The 22,189-nt window shown below is 58.3% G+C and overlaps 1 protein-coding gene across 11 annotated transcripts in view; it reads right to left on the bottom strand.

Moving 5' to 3' along the window:
• VAV2 (vav guanine nucleotide exchange factor 2) overlaps positions 1-22,189 on the bottom strand; it is a 179,671-nt gene that overhangs the window by 124,985 nt on the left and 32,497 nt on the right. For all 11 annotated transcript variants that reach the window (XM_049711451.1, XM_049711450.1, XM_049711449.1 and 8 more), the window contains exon 2: positions 12,786-12,902. In XM_049711451.1, coding sequence (XP_049567408.1) covers positions 12,786-12,902 — 117 coding nt within the window. The remainder of the gene's footprint in view (positions 1-12,785; positions 12,903-22,189) is intronic.

Raw genomic sequence — 22,189 nt, 5'->3', positions numbered from 1 at the left:
AAATTTATTTATCGTATTTTTTTGTATTTTTATTTTTTAATTATTTTTTTTAAGTAAATCTGTAGTTACTATTGCGAAAGGATGATTGTTGACATTTAAGAGTCTGGCCTAGATTCAGTTTAATGATTTTGTTTTCCGCAGCCCACAACGCTGAATAAAACTCCAACTAGTTATTTATATTTCAGATGCGTGCTAGTAATTTGTCTTTGATACGTGGGATTTTTTCAAATTAAAAAGCAGAATTCCCTGGCGGTCCAGTGGTTAGGACTCGGCGCTTTCACTGCTGTGGCCCCGGGTTCAATCCCTGGACAAGGAACTAAGATCCCACAAGCCGCGCGGCACGGCCAAAAAAAAAAGTAGAATTCAGAATTTAAAAAATAAAATAAAAAATAAATAGAAGGGACCCAAGAACACTCACCTTGCCTGTGCCCACCTGCAGCGAAGAGATTCGAGCGGGTTCGGGACGTCCGCAGAGCATGAGGCCACACACCGGCCGAAGCCAGGGGCCATAAAGGAGGTGTGACCGGGGCCGAGGTCACAGCCGCCTCATTCCCGGGGGTGCCTCATGACGGCCACCGTGGTGACACAGCTGCACCGAGCCCAAGGGCCTGGTCTTCCCAGGATGGCTAGGAATGGTCCAGTCCTCCCTAGGCCAGTGTGCCGGCTACTGGCCACAACTGCCCCCATGAGGCTCTCTCGTCTGTAATCAGCCCGGCGTCAGCCCGTGTTCACGTTCTCCACGAACGTCACGCCCGATCCCCCTGGTTGTCGCCGACTCCTAGCCCTCCTTGAAGGAGCATCTTTACTTTCAGACACCCAGCTACCCCCACTGCATCTGAGAGGAGCCCCCCAGCATCCCCGGAGGCTGCCCTGGGGACCGGCTCTGACTTCAGAGCTGCCTCCCCACGTTCCCACCCGGCTCCCCGGCCCATGAAGAAGCCCGGGGCCTGAGCGAGTACGAGAAATCAACCGCTGATTAATACAAATCTCCACGGAGCCCATCTGCCCAGACGTTCATTCTTCATGGAAATTAAGCCACGAGGACTGGACGTGAGGGTTGTTCTAACGACGTTTGCAGGTAGCACTTAGCCTGGGTGCGTCCCAGCGCGGGCAGGTTTAGTGGGCCAGGTAATGGCATGCAGGTGTGCTGACTGATGCCCGCAAGGCAGGACGGAACCATCGAGAGCTGCTGAGGGGCCCGGGCGCTGTCTGGTTTCAGATTGCTTTGCAGGCCCTGGAGGCTTCTCTACCCCGTTCCTGGGAGGCGGCGGGACAGCCCCAGCCCGCCCTACCTGGCTGAGCTGGGGGGAAAAGAACGTCCACCCTTGGCTCTGACCCAGCTGTGACCCCAGAAGTGTCCACCTGCCTGCGTTTCCCACCCAGGGAAGGGGCCTGATACTCAGTGCCGGGGAAGCAGGTGTGCCTAGTGCCCTGGTGGCCTGGTAGGGAGAGTACTGGGGTAGAGGGAGCTTTGGAAGGTGGGGTTCTGGGAACAGGGGAGAGGTGGGCTGGACTGGGCAGACCCTGGGCATTCTGTGAACATTTCACCAACTGCCCGTCAGCACGTGGCACTGGCTGCCCCTCCCACAGAGGCCCTGTCCTAAAAGCTGAGCATCTGTCCTCCCTCAAATATACGGTCAAGTGAAAAGGGAAAAAACAAGCCAAAAATATGATTAAAAGATGAGCAAAGACTTGAATGAACATTTCTCCAGAGGAGGTACACAGATGGCCAATAAGCACATCAAAGGATGCCCGTCATCACCGATCACTAGGGAATGCAAATCAAAACCACAATGAGAGACCACGCCACACCCATTAGGGGGGCTATTATCAAACACACACACACACACACACACACACAGAAGATAACAAGTGTTGGTGAGAAGGTGGAGAAATCGGAACCTTGTGCGTGGTCGGTGGGATGTAACATGGTGCAGAAGCTGTGGAAACCATGATGCTGGTGCCTCAAAAAAAGGTAACACAAAACCACCATCTGATCTGGTAATTCCACTTCTGGGTATATAATCGAATGAAATGAAAGCAGGAACTCAAAAAGATATTTGCACACCTGTGTTCATAGCGTGACTGACAGTACCCCCCAGCCTCACCTGACCCACAGATCTCGTTTGTAAACAACCTCACATTCCGCAAGGCCCGCCTGAGAGCCTGGACCCATACACGTGAGACTGGACACCAATCTTCTCCCGCGCTTCCCCTCAAAGAGCGAGAGCCACCAGGCTGGGGGCGGGGCACCTCCCCTTGGGACCGAGCACGGGCTTCACTCCATAGCGAGGGTGCTCAGCCTTCGGGGGCCCAGAGCCTTGGAAGCTGAGAGGGCTGCAGGTTTAGGAATCCAAGAATAAAAGTGGTGAGCAAAGCTTTGCGCACGCACGGGCACAGCAGCCGTGCTCACAACAGCCAAGACGTAGCAACTGCCCAAAGGCCCGGCAACGGGTATGGATCAACGAGATCTGGTCCAGCCTTACAACGGAATACTACCCAGCCTGAGAGAGGAAGGAGTGCTGACACACGCTACAGCGTCGATGAACTTGAACACATTACGCTGAGTGAAAGAAGCCCGAACAGAAACTAAAGGCCACATCCCGTGTGATTGTGTCTACGTGAAATGTCCAGAATGGGCAAATCTGTAGAGACAGAGATTAGTGGTTGCCAGGGGCTGCGGGATGGGAGAGGAGGAACTGGGGTTTCCTTTGGAACTCTGATCAAAAAGTTCCGGAACAAGACAGTGGTGATGGCTACACGGCACTGTAAACATATGGAATGCCACTGAAATGTACGCTTTAAAATGGTTAAAAAGGTAAATTTCACATTAAGTCCATTTTATCACAATAATTTTTCTGAAGGAACCACAGTCAAAAAGGACGACGCAGGATGAATACTCCAGGGCTCGAGCCGAAACTCCCTAACCGGCATGTCAGGCGGTTGAACCAGCACCCTTGCTGGTGCGGACCTGGGGTAAATGGGCAAAGGTCTGAACCACAGCAGGGTCTCTCCCCCAACAAGGTCACAGCCACACACCTTGTGATTCAGAGGCACTGCCCATAAACCCCGAAGGCCTGACCGGCCACAGACCCCCCACCTGCCACGTGCTATTTGAAGAAGCAGTATTCCTTGGGAAAGGCCTTCCAGGATGCCAAGAAGGAACACTTTGTTACAATTAATTATTTACATCTTGGTTTTTTTCTTCTTTTTTTCTTGGTCTCATTCGGCTTTTTTGCTGCAAACATCAAGTTGTCAGGCTTCAACAGAAACAATCTCTTGGGGCACTAGGGAGAAACAATTAGCCAATTAAAATTTAATTAACTGTGGACACAGACCAAAAAAAAAAAAAAATAGCATGCATGAGTGATGCCAGGACTAGTTGAGAAAATTCGAGCTCCCAGCCCCCTTGCGTGGGGCCCTCAGGGTACAAGTCACGGATGAGAGTGAACCACGAGGTGTGCAGCTCACCCGACACCCACAGGGACCAGAAAGGCCCCCCCACAACAACCACCGCCAAGAGGTCAGCCAGCCAGTCCAACCCTCTGTTCACAGATGGGGAAACTGAGGCCAGAGAGGAGCACAGGGGCCTGCCCACGTGCCAGGAGGTGCAGCGGCCAAAGCAGGGCTTGGACGCAACGCTCCTAACCCCCCACCCCGACTTCTCCATTGCACGTGTCTGCTGCCACCATAGGCACCCAAGTCCTCTCTCCCTAGGAATGATCCTAAGTGAGAAAGGAGTCGATGGGTAGGACTCGCCCACGAGTCCTACCACGGAGACACCTCCCTGGCCATCAACTCCTCCCTGAACCCCTTCCAGGGGTAGAGGGGCCAAAACAAAGGCCCAGAGGCTCCTGGGCCTCACACACAAGACCTGCCCTTCTCCCACAGGGCGGTGGACCCAGATCACTCACAGCTCATCAGACCTTCAGGGACTCAACCACCAGAATGGAAACTTCCGGGGCTCCCCTGGTGGCGCAGTGGTTAAGAATCTGCCTGCCAATGCAGGGGACACGGGTTCAAGCCCTGGTCGGGGAACTTGATCCCACATGCCGCGCAGCAACTAAGCCCGTGGGTCACAACTACTGAGCCTGTGCTCTAGAGCTCGCGAGCCACAACTACTGAGCCCACGAGCCACAACTACTGAAGCCCGCGCGCCTAGAGCCCGTGCTCCACAAGAGAAGCCACCGCAATGAGAAGCTCGCGCACCGCAACAAAGAGTAGCCCCCACTCGCTGCAACTAGAGAAAGACTGTGCGCAGCAACGAAGACCCAACGCAGCCAAAAATAAATAAATTTATAAAACAAAAAATGAGACTTTCCCAACCCTCGTCCACTATGCGGGCGATGACGGCCAGGAAGCAGAGAGAAAACCACTCCCAGCACCAGTGAGAAAACGTGGGGTCAGCATCTGAACGGCTTATTTGACTGCGTGTGCCTGCACGCGTGTGTACACACGTGTGCCCGGTGGTGAGTTCCTCTGAAAGCGGACGGGCTAAAAACATCCTGAAATGACAACCCTCAGTTAAAAGGAGGAAACGTTTTCAAGCAGAAGCTCGCACAGCCCCAGCCAAAAGGCCTGCAGGCGGCTCTGCGGGGCCTGGAGGCCGCGCCTGCCCCTCGGCAGCGGCATTTTAATTGGTAATTAGCGCTGCGCGTGCGGAGGACGCCAGCCTGGATCGCTCCTGACGACATCCGGGCGGGGGTGCCGATGAGCTCGCTGCAGCCCGGGCATCGGCAGCAGACAGGCCGCAGGTGAGCGCAGAGCAGCCGTGCTCGGCAAACGCATGAACTAACGCCAGGGAAACGAGCGAACACGGGGAGGCCCGGGCGAGGAGATCGGGCTGTCGGATGGATGCCCCGAGGCTGCCTGCTCCTTCCCTGAGCAGAGCCCGGGAGCTGCCTGCATTCATCGAGGAGGAACTGACATCTCGATCTCGAACGCAGGGCAGCGGGGCGAGGGTGGCGGGTGAGGTTGGCACTCCAGGCACAGCGGGATGGGCTGTCGGCCACCCCCCTGCCCCGCTGCCAAGGCCACCGCCACCGGCTCCGCGCGGGCTGGTACAACGAGGGCACCACCCCCGGGACTCACGCACGCAGACAGGCAGCCGCACCATCTCAAATCTTCCTCCAGCAGCTGAGACGGGGCCCATCTGCAGACCCATTTTACAGATGGGAAAACGACAGCCCCCAGGGGTGAGGCGACCTGTGTGGGTCAAGCCCACTCCCCAGCGTCACACTCTGTCCCAAGCCCCCAAAGGTGCCTCAATGGGTCCACTTTTACCTGGCTTCCAGAAGCATCGGCACTCTCAAGGAGGCCGGTGGTGAGTGTTTGCCGGAGGGGCCGGGGAAGAGAAGGGGTCATGGCAATAGCGGGACTGATGGGAGGTCTGGCAAAGCAAACTGGTTTCCTCCCGTGTGCCAAATCCAGTAGACTGTCAGGGTCCTGGGGTGCGTGCAGAGGGGCTCGGTGGGAAGGTGCTGGGATCGATAAGTGATGCCTGCCCAGGGCTCTGCAGGGGGTGGCGGCATGTGCCAGGCGCTGCCATGCCAGGGGGACGGAGGAGGGGAAGGACAGGCTGATGATAAAAGAGGGTCCCAGCCAGAGAGGAAGAGTGGGACAGAGGGCCAGGAGGAAGGGCACCTCTCCTGCAGAGACAACCACCGAGGGGCCCTGGGGCCGGGGCAGCAGATCCAGGCTCTGGACGCAGCCAGAGCAGGTGGCAGCTGACCTGCAGACAGTCGGACGGACTGGGATGCTGGCGGACAGGGCCTGCTTCCCACATCCAGGACAGCTGTGACCAGCCTGCCCACCACCAGGGCCCTCAGGCAGCCCGTGAGGCCCCAGCCCTAGCCCCCGCCTCCTAGAGCCCTGATTCCAAGGAGGTGGGTTTCCTCAGTTGTTACGGACCCCTCATTTCAAACTGTGCTTTTAACCTCTTCAGAACACTTCCTATAAGCAAGATGTCAGGCACAATACGAAAGAGAAAACAGATAAAAGTGGACTCACTCCGATTCAGCAAGGCCCTGCCTTCCGCCTCCTCCTGGCCTCCAGAGACAGGCCCAGACGGTTTAATCCACTGCAGGAGGGAATGCACCTCCTTGTGCCCTTTAAAAAGCTAATGGTCAGGGCTTCCCTGGTGGCGCAGTGGTTGAGAGTCCGCCTGCCGATGCAGGGGACGCGGGTTCGTGCCCCGGTCCGGGAAGATCCCACATGCCGTGGAGCGGCTGGGCCCGTGAGCCATGGCCGCTGAGCCTGCACGTCCGGAGCCTGTGCTCCGCAACGGGAGAGGCCACAACAGTGAGAGCCCTGCGTACCGCAAAAAAAAAAAAAAAAAAGCTGATGGTCAGCCCTCCCCTCCTGAGTCAGGCCTCCTGTGGCCTCTCCCCAGACAGCCCTGCCAGCCTCCACGCCGCCTCCCGGCCCCCATATCGCCCTCCTGGCCTCCACACCGGCCCCACATTAGCTTCCCAGCCCCCTGCAGATGGCAGAATTCCAGAGCTGACCACTCCTTGCCCCTGCAAACAGCTGCCTCGCTTGGCAGAGGGAAGGGGCACGGCAGAACGCAGAACTCGGCCTCCGCCGTCCGCAGGACCCGAATCGACCCCCCAGTTCCACCACTGCCGCGGGACACAAGTGAGACGCAGCCTCTCTCTGGGCCTCGGTTTCCTTCCTCACTTCCTGAGGCCCCTGAAGATGGCAGGAGCTCACAGATGCAAAGATCTGGGCACACAGCGCACCGGGCTCCGCAGGAGGTGGGAAGCACGGGAGGGGTGCCAGCGGGAGGGCTCCCGGCAGGGCCGGCACTTGGGGGAAACACTGTGCGCCCCACCTTGTGCACTGACTCAAAGAGAGGCCTGTTGTCCGCCCCCAGCCATGCTGAGGGCCAGGTTTAACCGCTTCGGAAGTTTCTGAGCCCAGCAAAATGTTTTCATGGATAATAAACAGGAGAATTCAACCCGTTTACTAGAGGGTGTGCTCTGCTCCTGAACTCAGATGAGAGAAACAGCCTCGCAGACCTTCCTCCCGGCTTGTTAATTCCACTCAAAACGGGGGGCTAAAGTGAGCCGAGCTGACCAGGTAGGGCTGCAGGTCCAGGGCGGCCCAGGCTGGGGACACGCAGGGAATCGGGCCCCCGACGTGGGCGATGGGGGCGCCCCTGGGCCCGCCTGGGCCTCCTGACCCACCGAGGGCACCAGGGCCTTCTGCGAAATGCCTCACCCTCACCCCGTCGCCACCAACAGCTTCCCAGCTCCTCCAGTAAGAGCCACAGACTCACGCAAAGACAGATTGGTGCACTGCCCCCCATCCCAGGTTGGATTCTAGGCACCAGAAGAGAGCATGAACGTCCCTACAGCCAGGCAGCCCGTGGTCCGGTCAGGGCACTGTGACCCGCAGCCCTGGTAAGGAAGGAAACTGCTTCGACGGTGGATAGCACTGGGCCCAGGGGGCATCCCCACCGTTTTAAATAGCGCGATTTGAGCCAAGGCCCCGGGAGGTGAGGGTGGTGGCCCTGCGGTGTGGTGAGGGCCTTGCAGGCCGAGGGGCAGCCTGCAGGAAGGCCCGCGATGAGAACGAGTGAGTGAGTGAACTGGCAGGAAACCGAGAGCGGGTCCCAGGAAAGACGGTCCAGGACCACTCAGAGCCAGAGGCCGGCCATGGCCTCCTGGAGGCTGGGGTCCACCCCTGGGCCCCCGCTTCCTCCTCCCTCCCTGCCTGATGCCCACCCAGAGGACAGACTCGCCTCCTACGAAGCTTTCTCAGTTCCACCCCTGGCTTCACGGTGCAAGTAAACACGCCCAGTAGGTGGCTGGTCCACAAAGGATTATAATGAAGATGATGATGAAATCTCCGTCTGTTCACTGACCACCGGGTCCCAGCCCGCACGAAGAGCTGTCCGTAACACAGCGCCCGTGGGGCTCCGATCAACAGGGGAGAGCTGGTACGACCATTCGCATCTTCCAGATGAGGAAATGAGGTTCCGGGAAAGTCGCCAGCCCAGGGTCACCGCCTGGACCGACCCCAGCAGCAATGCCAGGCGGGACCAGACGTGTTGGCAAAGCCGCCACTTCAGCGCCCTACTTAGGAGGCTCACAGCGAGGAGACGAGGCTGTCCTTCCACGGTGACTTTTATCCACAATCTCTGGGACCAAGACACCAGAAGAAAGCCACAAAAACCCTGCAGCCTCACCAGGATCCTCCGTCCAAAACTGCCAACCAGATTCCATGCTAAGGCATCCCGGGAAGACCCAGCCCATCCCGGCCGCCCACTCGGCCTTCCCGCGCTCCTTCCCTTCCTGGGCCCTGTGCATCTGACGGACGCCCAGAAGAGGACTCGAGGGAACGCGAGAAGGAACATCAAGGAGGGAGCAGGGCCCTGGCCTCAGCGGCAAGTCCCACCAGCTGCCGCTTTCCACACCAGGCGGCTTGGCCTTTAGCTCCCATCTCAGGCCCTTTGCTCAAACCTTCCCTGACGGGACTGGTTTGAGCAGAAACCTAATACCTTTAATGCGACCATTTGGGAAAATACCAGGGACAGGGGCCAAAAAAAAAAAAAAAAAAAGACTTCCGGAACCAACTTTCTGGATCCCTCAGCACCTGCTGGAGCTCGCCGGATGGGTGAGCAGAGGGACAAATTACTAGTAACAGTGAGAAGACCCGTGTGTTTGCTTCCTGGCTGAGGCCGCATGACACTACCGCGCCCTGGGCCGTCATGTCCTCGTTCTATCCCTGCAGAAACGAAAGCTCAAAGAGTCCAAGTACCCGCAGAGCGCGATCCACACTGGGTCTAACCGACAGGAAGCCCCTCTCCCCGCCGCCCACCCCCTCCATCGCCGTGCTCTGGATGGATGAGAGACGGCTGGCTGCACCCGGGGTCCCGCAGCCCTCCAGCGTCTCCGGGGGTCCACCTGCCTGCCGCGGGCCGGGAAGCAGAGGGAGCCCAGTCGGCATGAGCTGCCCCTCCCAGCGCTCCTCCCAGGGTCAGGAAACACCTTCTGGAATTTCATGCACCCCAAAACACCAGCTCCTCTCCAGGGGCCAGGGGGCGGGTGGGGGACCCTGCTGGTTCTGGAAACAGGAAGAATATGCCAGCGCATCAGCCCAACTCCGCACGGTGGCTTCCTGGGAAGAGGGGTGATCCCTCCCCTACGACGGGGGGCTTTTGCTGCAGCCAGCTCACACTGCACGGGACCCACTCCGCACCCACACGGCAGAGGAAGGGCTCCGGGGTCACGGCCACACGGTGGGCCAGCACGGCCAGCTCCAGGGGCAGAGTTCAGAGCCTTCACTTTCCCACCCCTTTTTTCTACCGTGACCTGCACAACGGCTCATCTGGGTGACCCTCGGAAGGCAAAGGTCATGCAAGTCTCTCTGTTTGATCTCTGCCATAGTAAGTGTTTAATAAATTCTTGGTCAACTGAATGCTTAACGGGTAGATGGGTGGAAGGACCGAGGAATGAATGCCTTTTCGCTTCTCAAGGAATGACTCCAATTTGAGAGACTTGGGAAGCTGAGAGGCAGCTGTTTAGTAAAAGAACACCAGCACCCAGAACCCAGACAGGACCTGAATGCTATAAGCCTCCTTCAATAATAGCAAAGAAAAAAAAAAACACCTGGAAATTTCTAAACCAGCCTAAGACTAACTAGCCAGCTATCCCATAAGGATCCTCTCTGCTCCTGAATCCTATGTAAGTGGAGGACACGCAGGCAAAAAGTGCAAAAGAAACCTTAAATCCCTGCCCCCACCCACCCCCATGAGAGACCACAGCCACCCCCAAGCCCTTTCCCAACCAGGCAAGAATCGGCCTCAGTGTCACTCTCAACACGGGCTCCAGGCAATTCCGGTCGGCAGAGATTGGACTCGACCCTACTGATCGATCCTTCTGCCCGCGCCGGGCTGGTGGTGGCAGTCGGGGGACAGCAGAACAAGCATCACATCTTCACGGTCTGACATCACTGAGCGCCACCAGGCACATCTGGACTAGCCTGGGCGTCCCCACTGGATGGGGCTCCTGGAGGGCAAAAGGCGGATCTGGCCCGTGGGAACCTGGGCGAGTGTCTGCTGTCTCTGCGCTCAGAGCCAACTCTCACATGGTGACGGCCTTCCCAAGCCCATCCCAGGAAGTCACACCTGAGTGAGGGGCCTGACCTCCCCAGACCTGCTCCCGTCCTGCAGTCTGGAGCCCCAGCTCTGCCTGCCCGTCCACAACTGCCCTGGGGCGGGGACGGTCCCCAAACGGGACCAGGGCAGGCAGCGGTGCAGCGGGGAGGAGCCGGGGTCTTGCTTACGTGCGTGCTTTCCAGGGGATCCTGTCCCCGGACGTCGGGGGGACGAGCCGAGCAAAGCAGGCTCTGGTCAGTGCCACATGGGGAGAAGCTCCTCTCGGCGCCCCAGCCTCTGCTGGCCCCACGTCAAACTCAGCTCGGGCTGCTGACCACGGGTTTACCGCGCTCAGAAAACTAGGCGGGGAAGGGGGAGAGCAGTACACGGATGCTCAGTCAGATGGACACAGGGAGGACGGTGGGAGGGCCAGGCTGGGCTCCGGAAGTCTGCGCGAATAAAACGATGCAGAGAAACTACGAGAGGGCAAGCTGCCACCAACCTGTGCTGGTCACCAAACCTGGGGGCGGCACCGCTGTTTAATGAGCACCTACTACGGACCGGGCACCAGGCAGAGGGCTCCCCGGCCCACGCGGTCCTTGGCAAACCGAGGTGGGTCACAGTCACTGCCAGTAAGTGGACCCAGGTTGTGAACCAGGTCTGTCGGAATCGACGTGAAGGGCAGGAACGGAACCAGGGCAGCCCTGCCCTTCCCAGAGCCTCGGGTCTCCCTGCAGGATGTGAGGCTGAGCCCAGGCCCCTCGGCTCCTGCGCTGCATTCCCGGCCCCCACAGCGTGACTCACAGTCGAGATCCCCTGCCCACTCCTGGCTTGCCCCGAGCGGCCCCTCTGCAGGCAGCTGGCACGCCCCGCCGGGGCCAAACCACCCCACCGGAACCACTGACGACCATAAGGGGTGCCCCCTTTCACGGTGTTCGGCCATGGTTGGCAGGTCACGTGACGAGAGTTGAATCCAAATTTATGTACGTGTTACATGACTGCACTCGGCTCAAGTAAAGTACTGAGCACCTACTACAGGCCGGGCGCTCTGTGTGTCACAGCTGGCCAAGAAATGGGTTTGGCCAGGGCTGATCCTGTCTTTTCCTCTATGCAATTATTTTAAATACCAGTTGTGTGTATGAGTGTTTGTGTGTGTGTCCGTGTGTGTGTGTGTGTGTGTGTTCCAAAGGCCGTTCCCCAAAGTCCAGAGCCACTGGCTTCTCCCCTGCCCAGGGCACTGCTGGTCATAAGGAGAAATAAGAACAGGTGAGAGGTTCTAAGCCATCTATAAAGCAAGACTGTGAAAACTGAGAAAAGCCCGCTTATGGGAAAGGACACCAGCACAGCTCCATGCAAGCTCCGAGCCCCAGCAGACATGCCCCCAGGCAGAGGGGAAGAAGGGGGCCTCAGAGTCCCGGGCAACTGCCCTACAGCCAGAGGGACTTGGGTGAGTCATTTAAGAGAGGAAGAGAAACCGCTAAGAACTGGGTGCTGACACTAAGAGACAGGCTCTTGAACAGGTCCTGGAACCTCGTTTCTAGAGAATTTCAGAACTAAAGAAGAGGACCGTCAGGCCCAGGTGGCTTATGGGAAACTCCTAGTCATTGATGCTAATTTGACACTTTACAGCACTTCAAATAAGGGCTCTTCTTGGAACTGACTCCTCAGCATTTGCAAGTGCAAATACAAAACTCCCCTCGCGTTTCATAAATCATGTATTCACAGAACTCGTCCGCAAACACCAGGTCCCTTACGATAACGGTCCTCAGATAAAGCAGGCAATAAATATCTCTGATATTTCCCATCAGCAGGTGGAAATGGCCCCGGGTAGTCCTGGGCCGGCAGCAGAGGGAAGGGCCCTCCAAGAGCACGCAGGAACTCAGGAACAGCTGGGCCACAGGGCAGCAAAGAGCCAGGCCTGATTCAAGCCCTCGGCCCCCGAGCCATCAACAAGGTATCACGTCCTGACCCCATCTTTTCAAATGAGGGACCTTGGAACTGTTGGCTTCCAGATGGAACGTGACACCCTGCTTTGACACGCTGAACACAGGCTCACCAGGAAGCCACAATGAGCCATACCCTCACCTGGCCTTTTGCACCTACCTGCCCGGCCTCAGGTTTCCCTCACCTGTGCCAGCAGGACTCCCAGACAGCTGCCAGGGACACTTTCTGAGAACACGGGGAGACTTCCCAGGTTATCTGCCACGGACCTAGGGAATCACCTCCAGGGACCAGGGAGTTCAGATAATCCCACCCCCGCCTTGCCCGACACCTGCTCAGAGCCAGACGGCCCTGCTTGTTTCAGGATAACCTTGACGGCTCCCTTCTCGGAGCGCCACAGTAAAAGCAGTACCTGCATCACCTCAGCTGACCCATGGAGCTGGTGCCCTTTCTCCCACAAAGAATGGGAGACTCGGGGCAGGAAGTAAATGCTTAGGGTCGCTCAGCTAGAAAGGCAGGGCCAGGGCTGCATCCCCGGTACTGGCCTCGTCCAGGCCCGGCTTTCCCCCCATCCTCCTGGATTCAGGATGCCTGACTTCACCCTGAGCAGCCTGAGAGGCGGGAGGGGCCGTCCCGCTGCCCCAGCCCCCGATGCACCCCCTCCTGTTAGTAACACAGCCAGGCCTGCACCTGCCCACTGGGCTCTGTGCGGAGGGGCCCATCCCGGAAAGAGGCCACTCACCTTCCCAAAGTCTCGGACATCAAAGAGGTCGAAGGGGTCAAACAGCTCGCTGTTCCTGAGTCCAAATTTGTCGTGGCAGACTTTAAGGAAGGTGCGAATGTTCTTCAAACACAGGAACTAGAGGAGAGAAGGGAAAATTACTCAGCCTGCACGGTCTGTACGGGCAGTAACGCTAACAGCTGCAAACTCTGCCTCCGTGCGCCGACCTGGACCAGCGCTTCCCTGCTCGGAGAAGACAGCACGGCCATCCCACTGGCCCTGGCCATTCCTGGCCATCTGCCCCGTGCCCCTGCCCAGGGATCCACACGTTTCAACTCCGACAATCACGGCTGGCACAAAATATGCTGCTTTTCAGTCAGCAGGCACAGAGCGGGCACTCACACAAGTGCACACTGCCTTCCCCACACAGACGCAGCCCCCGTTACTTTACACGTGACAAAGCCCTACAGCAGCCATGGGGACCCCTGGAGCAGCACATGCCAGACAGGCAGGGGGCCACTGGGAGCACAAAGGCCAGCATCAAAATCCCAGATCAGGGGCTTCCCTGGTGGCGCAGTGGTTGAGAGTCCGCCTGCCGATGCGGGGGACGCGGGTTCGCGCCCCGGTCCAGGAAGATCCCACGTGCCGCGGAGTGGCTGGGCCCGTGAGCCATGGCCGCTGAGGCTGCGCGTCCGGAGCCTGTGCTCCACAACAGGAGAGGCCACGACAGTGAGAGGCCCGCATACCGCAAAAAAAAAAAAAAAAATCCCAAATCAGCATCCACAGTACCTCCTCCACCCAGTAACCCAGAATCTGAGCTCCCAGCTTGCAGTGGGCTTGGCAACACAATCGGAGGCACGCGGTGAGGGGACTTGGGGGCAGCAGGCAAGGCGGCCTGGAGCGCAGACCTTGCAGTCACAGCGCCCTGGGTTCGAATCCTGTCCAATGACTCTGGCGGGACCAGGGGAGAGTGGCTTCGGCTCCTGAGGTCTGGTTCCCTAACAGGACGTGCCTGGCTGGCTTAACTATCCACCCTGACGGCACAGACTGGGCATCAGGTAGGTGGGAGCCATCAGCCCACCCAGTCCAGTTCGGCGTGGGCGTCCACGAGGTGAGGACCACGGTGCACACAGCTGAACGCTAACCCAGGGTTCAGACCAGCTGTCCGCATGGTAACCACTCACTAAGGGCCCAACAGCTCAACTTCAAGAGACCTGCAGAGAGCCTGGACTCCTCACCGGAAATTCAGACGAACAGACAGACTTAGATGAAGGATGGGTCAGAATCAGAAGCTACGCAGGCTGAGAACGCCCACAGGGCACACGGCACCCCAGCAGAGATGCGAATCTCCCCACCCAGCTGCACCCAGTGGGCATCACCCCCGGCTGGGGAGCACCCCCCTCATCGGGCCACTCCTGCCTCCTGGCTGGAGCTGGTCACTGTCAGAGAAGACCCCGGCTTACATGCTTGTAGTATATTAACTATTCTCTGTCTGTGTGTGTGGGTATCTGGGTGTGTGGATCTGGGTGTGTATCTCTCTGCATTTATCTTTGTGTATCAGGATGTATCTGTGTTTGTATCTCTGTATTTATCTGTGTGTATCTGTGTGTTTGTGTATATATGTGTGTGTATCTGTGTATCAGTGTGTATCTGTGTATCTGTGTATGTCTGTGTGTGTGTATTTTTTCTGAACACCTGAGAGTAAAATGCAGACGTGACCCCCTTCCCCCAAACATCTGAGTGTGTATTTCCTGAGAACAAGAACACCCCCTCCACAATCCCAGCACCAATGTCAAAATCAGGCAATTAACATAGGTCCCACACTTTACCTCAACTAGAGACAGGACTCACATTTCTTCAATAGATAAAGATAAAGGACAATCAAAACGTCCTGATAGAAAAAAAAATATTCTGGCCCAGCATCCAATCTCGGCCCACACACGATTTTAGTCATCACGTCCCTTTTGTCTCCATGAACCTAGAAGAGCTTTCTCCAACAGAACTTTCTGGAAGGATGGAAATGTCCTGTGTGCACCGTCCAGTAGGGCAGCACCAGGCCCACGTGCCCGCTGAGCGCTTGAGATGTGGCCAGTCCAACTGAACAACTGCACTTTGTTTTAAAATAAATTTATTCATTATTTTTGGCTGCGTTGGGTCTTTGTCGCTGCGCGCAGGCTTTCTCTAGCTGCGGCAAGCAGGGGCTACTCTTCGTTGCGGTGCGCGGGCCTCTCATTGCGGTGGCTTCTCTTGTTGCGGAGCATGGGCTCGCGGCGCATGGGCTCAGTAGTTGTGGCACGTGAGCTCAGTAGTTGTGGCTCGCGGGCTTAGGTGCTCCGCCGCACGTGGGATCTTCCCGGACCAGGGCTCAAACCCGTGTCCCCTGCATCGGCAGGCAGATTCTTAACCGCTGAGCCACCAGGGAAGCCCAACAACTGCACTTTTAATGTAACTGTATTCTAATGAATTTAAATTTAATAGCAAAACCGGCTACAGCTACTGGTTTGAACGTGTGGACCTAAAACACTCCAGTCTTTGTCTTCCTTGACCGGACATTTTTGAAGAAACACAAACACAAAAAGACAAATACTGTAGGATTTCCCTGACATGCGGGGACCTAGGATAAGTAAATCCATGGAGACAGAAAGAGGGCGGAGGCTGGGGAGTTAGTGTTTAATGGGGACAGAGTTTCCCTTTGGGAAGATGAACAAGTTCTGCCTGTTACACAGCATTGTCAATGTACTCAATGCCACTGAATTGTACACTTAAAAATGGTTAAAAAGATAAATTTGTTTGTCTGTTATTGGTGTTAACCTGTTTTATTGTGAAGCATAACACACACAATGGATCCCCAGAAGAAGAGGGTAGATTTGTGGTTTTGGCCGCACCCCGCCCCGCGGCATGTGGGATCTTCGTTCCCCAACCAGGGATCGAACCCGCGCCCCCTGCATTGCAAGCGCGGCACCTTAACCACCGGACCGCCAGGGAAGGCCCAATGGTAAATTTTATGTCTTGTGTATTTCACCACCATAAAAATTCTAATTCACAAAACAGACCCACAGGGAGGAGGCCACGTGACGACGGAAGTGGAGACTAAGGTGATGCTCCCGGGAGCCCAGGACCCACCAGGAACTGGGAGGGGGGCTGGGACACACTCTTCCACCAAGACCCCAAGAGACAGCCCACCCTGCGGCCACCTGGATCGCAGATGCCCAGAACCGTGACTTCAGCTGTTTCAACCCACCCCCGCCCCCCACCCGGAGGAGGGGCCTGAACCAGAGCTGCGCCGGCCCCCTCAGCCCTGCAGCTCCAGACCCTCTTCCCGCCCGCCCTGCAGGCCCGGCTGCGGCGTCCAGCCGGCTCCAGGCTTTTCTGCACCACTCGTCTCTGATTTCCACTAAGCCTCTATTTTAATTCCTCCTCAGCCTCCCAGTTTTAGAGTTAATTACACAGCTCCTAACCATAATGGCAGCCGGCAAGGCCAGGCTTCCCTTGGGGGCTCAGGCGGGGCAGGCGACCCGTGGGCACAGTGTCTGCCCAGCCTGGCCCCACCCCCAATGTGGCCACTCGGGCCCCTCACCTTCCAGAACCGCTCCCTGTGTGGTCTGGGCCCACCCCAGGCTGGCACAGACAGGCTCGGACCGCAGGGCAAGGGGCACGGCGGGACTGGGAGAAAGCACCCGGGCCGGCAGCGGTCCACGGGTGCCTGTGCGCCTGGCGCCGCGCTGCAGCCTCTGCCCTCCCTCCAGGAATTCACCCCATTTCACAGGTAAGGTAACTGACGTCCAGGCAGCGGAGAACTTTGGCTCCAGATTAGAAGGTGGCCAAGCCAAGAGTTGAACCCACGTGTGCTTCCAGAGCGGTGACGGCCCTTTGAGAGGATGGGGCCTACCTCCAGGATGCCCTGAGTCCTGGGTCCCCCTTGTCCGGTGTGCTTACCAACAGCATCCCTTTCACTCCCATACGTGGCCCCGTTTGAATAAGGGATATGGTCACCGTCTCCCTCATTGTACAATTAGGGAAAGTGAGGCCCAGAGACTCACCTTCCTCCAGTCCCCTCCTTCCCCTCCACCCCTGGGCGGGGAGGGCGTGTCATCGGAGCCTGGCCAATCAGAGCCACGTGGTCCCTCACTCCCAGCAGAATCGGCTTCTGATTCTGGGACAGAGACTCCTGAGGGGTGAGGGTGAGGGGACCAGGGCTGAAGCGGCTGCAGGCACGTCTCAGCCAGAGGCTGGGTGACAGTGGGCGGGGGCAGCGGCCAGCGTGAAGCCAGAAGTTGCCCACCCTTGTCTTGTGGCCAGAGAAGGCCTGACAGCCGGCCGTGTCCCTGTGGCTTCAGGGGTAAGTGGCATTCTTCTGTCTCCTCGGCCGGCGGGGCCCTCTACGAAGGGCGGCCACAATAAGGGTCTGTCCCGGGAAACCTGGCCCCCTGACAAGCGGCCCAGACCGGAGGCAGCGCCGTTGTATTGGTTGAGGGCATCCTGTGGGGCGTGGGCTCCCCCAGCCCCAGACACGGGGCGGGGTGGGGGGGAGGTCCAAGCAATCCCTCATTGAGGCCTGGCCACTGTGCCGAGAGGCGGGACCGCCTATGTCCTCTAGTCCCAGGCCCTTTTCAGCCTCCTCCGACCTGATCAGGCTGAAATCAGATTAGCGTGAGGGCACAGGCTCCACGGGCCGCCGCCCACCTCCCCAGGCACAGCCGGACAGGACAGCCCAGGCCTGCTGTTCACTGTCACCTGTCACTTAGCTGTTCCCAGGCCCCAGCACGGGGATCCTGGACGTGATAGGCAGAGCAGCGTCCTGAGAGCCAGGGGCCGTGTCTGAGCCTCGTGGCCCCCGTGCACCCTCGAGGGGTGGGGGCGGGGGGGGGACTTCCTGGCCAGGCTCAAGCGGCTCCACTACGGCCTCCTAGTGGTCAACCCACTGATCATGGAGACACCGCCAGGGACAGCCCCACCCCGTGGAGGAGACACAGAGGCCCTTCCCCACTGGGCGGGCAGCCTTCAGGCCACGAGGGCCCCTCCTGTTACACCCCCGCCCAGGCTTGCTGTCCCCCAGGCAGTACTGGGACAGGGCCCCCAGAGCTCACGTCCACTGCTCACGCACCTCAGCACTGAGAGGCTGGTGCAAAAGGGGGAACTGAGGCACAGGGTGCTGAAGCCACTTGCGTGAGGTCACATGGCAGCAGGGAGCCCGGGATCTGTGGTTTGAATGCAGGTGGCCAGGGAACCGCCCACAGGGCGAGGGAGGGAGGTAACAACGGCTGCTTGCAGTCCTGCTCCAGTGACAAACCTACTACCACCTGCGACGGCCCCCTGAGCTGTGCACCCCATTCCACAGATGGACAAAGTGAGGCTCAGGGCAGCTAGACCATGGGTGGGTCCAAGTTCCTGCCAGAAACAGTGCAGCTGGGATGATGACCACAGGCCCCTGCCTGAAGGGGGGAGGGGAAGTCCTGTCAAAGCCCAGGATAAGGGAAAGGGGCGGGGTCTGTGTGTTCAAGGCCTGGCTGGCTGCCCTGCCCCTTGGAGCCCCCAGGGAGCTGTGTTGGGCCATGAGGGAGGCGCCCGGCCCCGGATACTGAGCTCTGTGGGATGTGACTCACCCCTCCGTGCATACCTGGCTCCTGGTTCCAACCCCCCTCCCCCACCGCGTGTGCCTGGCAAGTCTCACTGCTACAGTGAGGGGCTAGACTGGGGTCCGGGGATCCCAGGCATCTCACACTGGCTCGTAAGAATCTCCAAAGCTCCCATGTAGCAAGGGTTTCCATGGCACCAGGCTCTGGGCTAAGGGATGGGCTGCTCACAGCATCCCAGAGTCATTACAGCGATGCCTAATTCACTGACGAAGAAACTGAGGTCCCAAGAGGTTACCTAGCCTGCCCAAGGTCACTAGCAAGGACGTGACAGAGCTGGGAACAGATCTGGGTCCGTGTAACCTCCAAGGCCAGACTCTTCATAGTTTATAGGTTTCTGAGCAGGGAGTCAATAAGATTTTTTTAAAAAAAGAAAATAATACTCGCAGGAAAATTAAGTCTGGCCGGGGTGATGGGGAGACACTGAATGAAGGTAGGAGCCCAGCCTTTGGACCTGACAGGCAGGCTCCACACACAGAGATCGTGGCTCACGAGTCGGCCAGTGGGTGGGGGAGTTTGGAAGGACTGCTGCACACACAGGAACCGGCCAGCACGCCCCACCTCACTGTTTACTGAGACCTTCTGCTTTTAGGTCTGCATTCGATCCGTCCCTACGATGGACTTTCACTTTGAGCCCTAGTTTGCAGGTGTGGAAACCAAGGTTCAGAGATTTGGCAAAAGGAGGGGTGACCTCTCCTGGTGCCCTCTTGCCTCTCACAGGGCTTGTCCCAGGGGAAGAAGTCCCTTTGGCTGCCCCCAGGCTAAGTCAGGAGGCCAGCAGCCTTCAGCTCCCAGAAGTGATTGGGGCCCACATCCCTGCCAACATTCCTCCCCTCCGCCCCCTCCACGTGGTCCCCGACACGCAAAGCTCCTCTGGGCACTCTGGCTGGCATCCTCAGCCCACCCACTCCACCACACAGTCCCACCACCCCCAGGGTCTCCAGGGCAGGGCAGGAAGGCACAGACGCACATTCCAGCCCAGACCCTGGCCTGGCTGCTGGGCTGTGCCTGCTCCAACTCAACGGCCCTATCTTCTCCCGCCTCAGTTTTCCCATCTGTAAAATGGGGAAGCCTTGCCCACTGACTCCTACAATGCTGGGCCCCTCACTCAAGAAAACTGCTTTACGAAGGGACAGTTGACACTGGGACCTCCCAAAGTCCCTGTGCCCAGAGCTTCCCTGGGCCACCATGCCCTGCAAGGGGGGAGGTGGGGTCTGGCCCCGACGGCCCCTCCAGGGCCCTGTGATCTGCACTCCCTCCTGGGCACAGTCAGCCGGAACTGAGGAGTGGCCGCACCCCAGACGGAGCCGGCCCTTCGTCCACACCTCTGCCGGCCTCTAAGCTTACCAGCCTAACTCCTCAAAGCTGATGCTCAGGGGCCAGGGGAGGAACCAAGGCCTCCAGGACATGACGTGTCTGAGGCTCTCTGCTCACGGCCACAGCAGCGGGACAACAGCGAGTTGAAGAGCATCCTCCCAGCACCCCCCAGCCATAAGACAGACCCCTGGACCCCCGGAGAGGGACCCGGGCATGCCAGCTACCCAGGTATCTCGAGAACGGGAGCTTTGTTTGAAAACCCCTGCATCTTTCTGCAAGGCGGGGGTCTCCACATCTGAAGTTCACGCTCTACAACACAGGCGCCAAAAAGTGCCCACGGACAGCACTGAGCTTCTTGAAATATTTCAACAAGCGGCACTAAAACTGCACGTCACGATGACAAGTCGCTTTGCTGCAGCTAGAGCGATGCTGACCCCCCGCCCCCGCCCGGAGCCGAGCTGCTGAGCCTGACGGGCGGCTGACGACGAGGTCTCTGATCAATAAAAAATGGGAAAAGGAATTAATTTCTTGTTTTATTTATGCCACGTTCATTCCAAAAAACATCTTAAATGACTTCATTACTATTTAATAGAAGCAGCTTACTGGAACGGATCTTTGAAATTTGGGGCCCTTGGGGTGAATAAACAGGGGGCCTGGAGGTGACAAGCTGGCCAGATATTCCATGGGGGGTCGGGGCCAAGACCCTCTTCTCCCCCTGGGTCCCAAATACCCTGGGCAATGACCCACAGCCAGGGTTCAATGTCTAGTGAATGAATGAACAGATGACCGCCTACAGAGCATTGACTGACATCTCTGAAATGGCCCCGCTTTTCCCCCAAGCAGCAGGGATTCCATGATGGCTTTACAGGCATCTGGGGCCCCTGGACGGCTGCAGCTGCAGGGTGGGAGCCCTCCCTTTCAGAAGCATCTCTTCCAAAAATAAAGGGACAGGTGGAATTTGGGGTTGGCCATGACCACTCACTCCCGCACCCATCAGTACCATCCTCGGGCCTCTGTGCACCAGCCAGGTAGGGTCCACCAATTGCTAAGCCCAATGACACCTCCGGCAGGGAGGGATCACTTATCACCCATCTTACGGAGAAGGAACCAGGCTTGGGAGGTCGGGATCTGGGATTGGAATCAGTCCTTCCAACTCCACAGCCCCAGTTCCCACACCGTCGGGGGCCGAGCCTCCGTGACCGCCCCCAACACTGACTCCAGGGGGAGAGGCCGGTGCACCTCCAGCTCACCCGCTGCTCCAGGCAGGGAACGCACAGGCCCAGCCAGGCATTTACTGAGGAGCGTCAGGGACTCGATTATGTCTGGACAATTTAACAGGAGCACTTCCTCCACTCAGGCCGTTTCCTCAGCTGCAGACGCACCAGGAGACAGGGGCTCACGTGGGCGCCAGCAGGCTGACGGATGAACCCCAGCGGCCTCTGTGCAGGGCCCGCTGCAGGGAGAGGAGGGGGTTTTCTTTGTGCACTGAGGTCCTCCAGGGGCTGGCTTCGCCCCACATCACAGGCAGGCCACGTGCGATGGCGGCATCAGGCCCACCGCTGTGCCCGCCCCTCGCCGTCGCGTCGAGTGGCTTACCCCACAGCCGCCAGATTTTTGTCCAGAAAGGACCGAGTCACCCGTCTGGCTTGAAGTCTAACACTCATTGGTGCTGAAAGAGCATCGGATGGAATTCTACTTTCTCCAGTAACAGATCATCCATCAGCTGCTGGGCCTGTGCCAGGTGCTCCACAGAGCTCTTTATTTATTTATTTATTTATTTATTTATTTGCGGTACGCGGGCCTCTCCCGTTGCGGAGCACAGGCTCCGGATGTGCAGGCTCAGTGGCCATGGCTCACGTGCCCAGCCGCTCCGCGGCATGTGGGATATTCCCGGACCAGGGCACGAACCCATGTCCCCTGCATCGGCAGGCGGACTCTCAACCACTGCGCCACCAGGGAAGCCCTCCACGGAGCTCTGTATGTCCACGGTCTGCACATTCTTCTACCCGACTCACGAGCTATCACGCGTGCCCGTTTCATGGCTTGGGGTCCGCCCAGTTCAACCCCCAGCGAGGGGAGGGCCAGCTCCGACCCATGTGGTCTGGTCCAGCCTGGGCTACGAAGCAAGACACCTCCCACAAGGGACCCCCCCCGCCCCCCGCAAAGCCATGGGCAGGGGAAGCCCCTCTGGGAATGACATCGGAGGAGGACGGGGCCAACCCGCTGTGGTGGCAACAGCTGCACTGATCTCCGTGAGCTGGTGCCTCTCTGCCTGATCCCAGCTTTCCTGGGAGGAAGGGGCTCCCCAGTGATGCTGGCCCCTCCCCTTCCCCGGGACATTACCCTCCCGCCGTGACCATGTGATTCAAAACGCAGTCTGCCTCCTAGGTGCTGGAAGAGGGGGTGCCTCTAAGGCAGACCCCAAGTCCGGCCTCAGCAAGCTTCCTGACCCCTGAGCCCGGACCCTTCTCCCGC

Source organism: Orcinus orca, chromosome 6 (genome assembly GCF_937001465.1).
Source record: "Orcinus orca chromosome 6, mOrcOrc1.1, whole genome shotgun sequence".
Taxonomy (NCBI): domain Eukaryota; kingdom Metazoa; phylum Chordata; class Mammalia; order Artiodactyla; family Delphinidae; genus Orcinus; species Orcinus orca.
The sequence above is the reverse complement of the archived record's forward strand: the minus strand, read 5'-3'. Positions and strand labels throughout refer to the sequence as shown.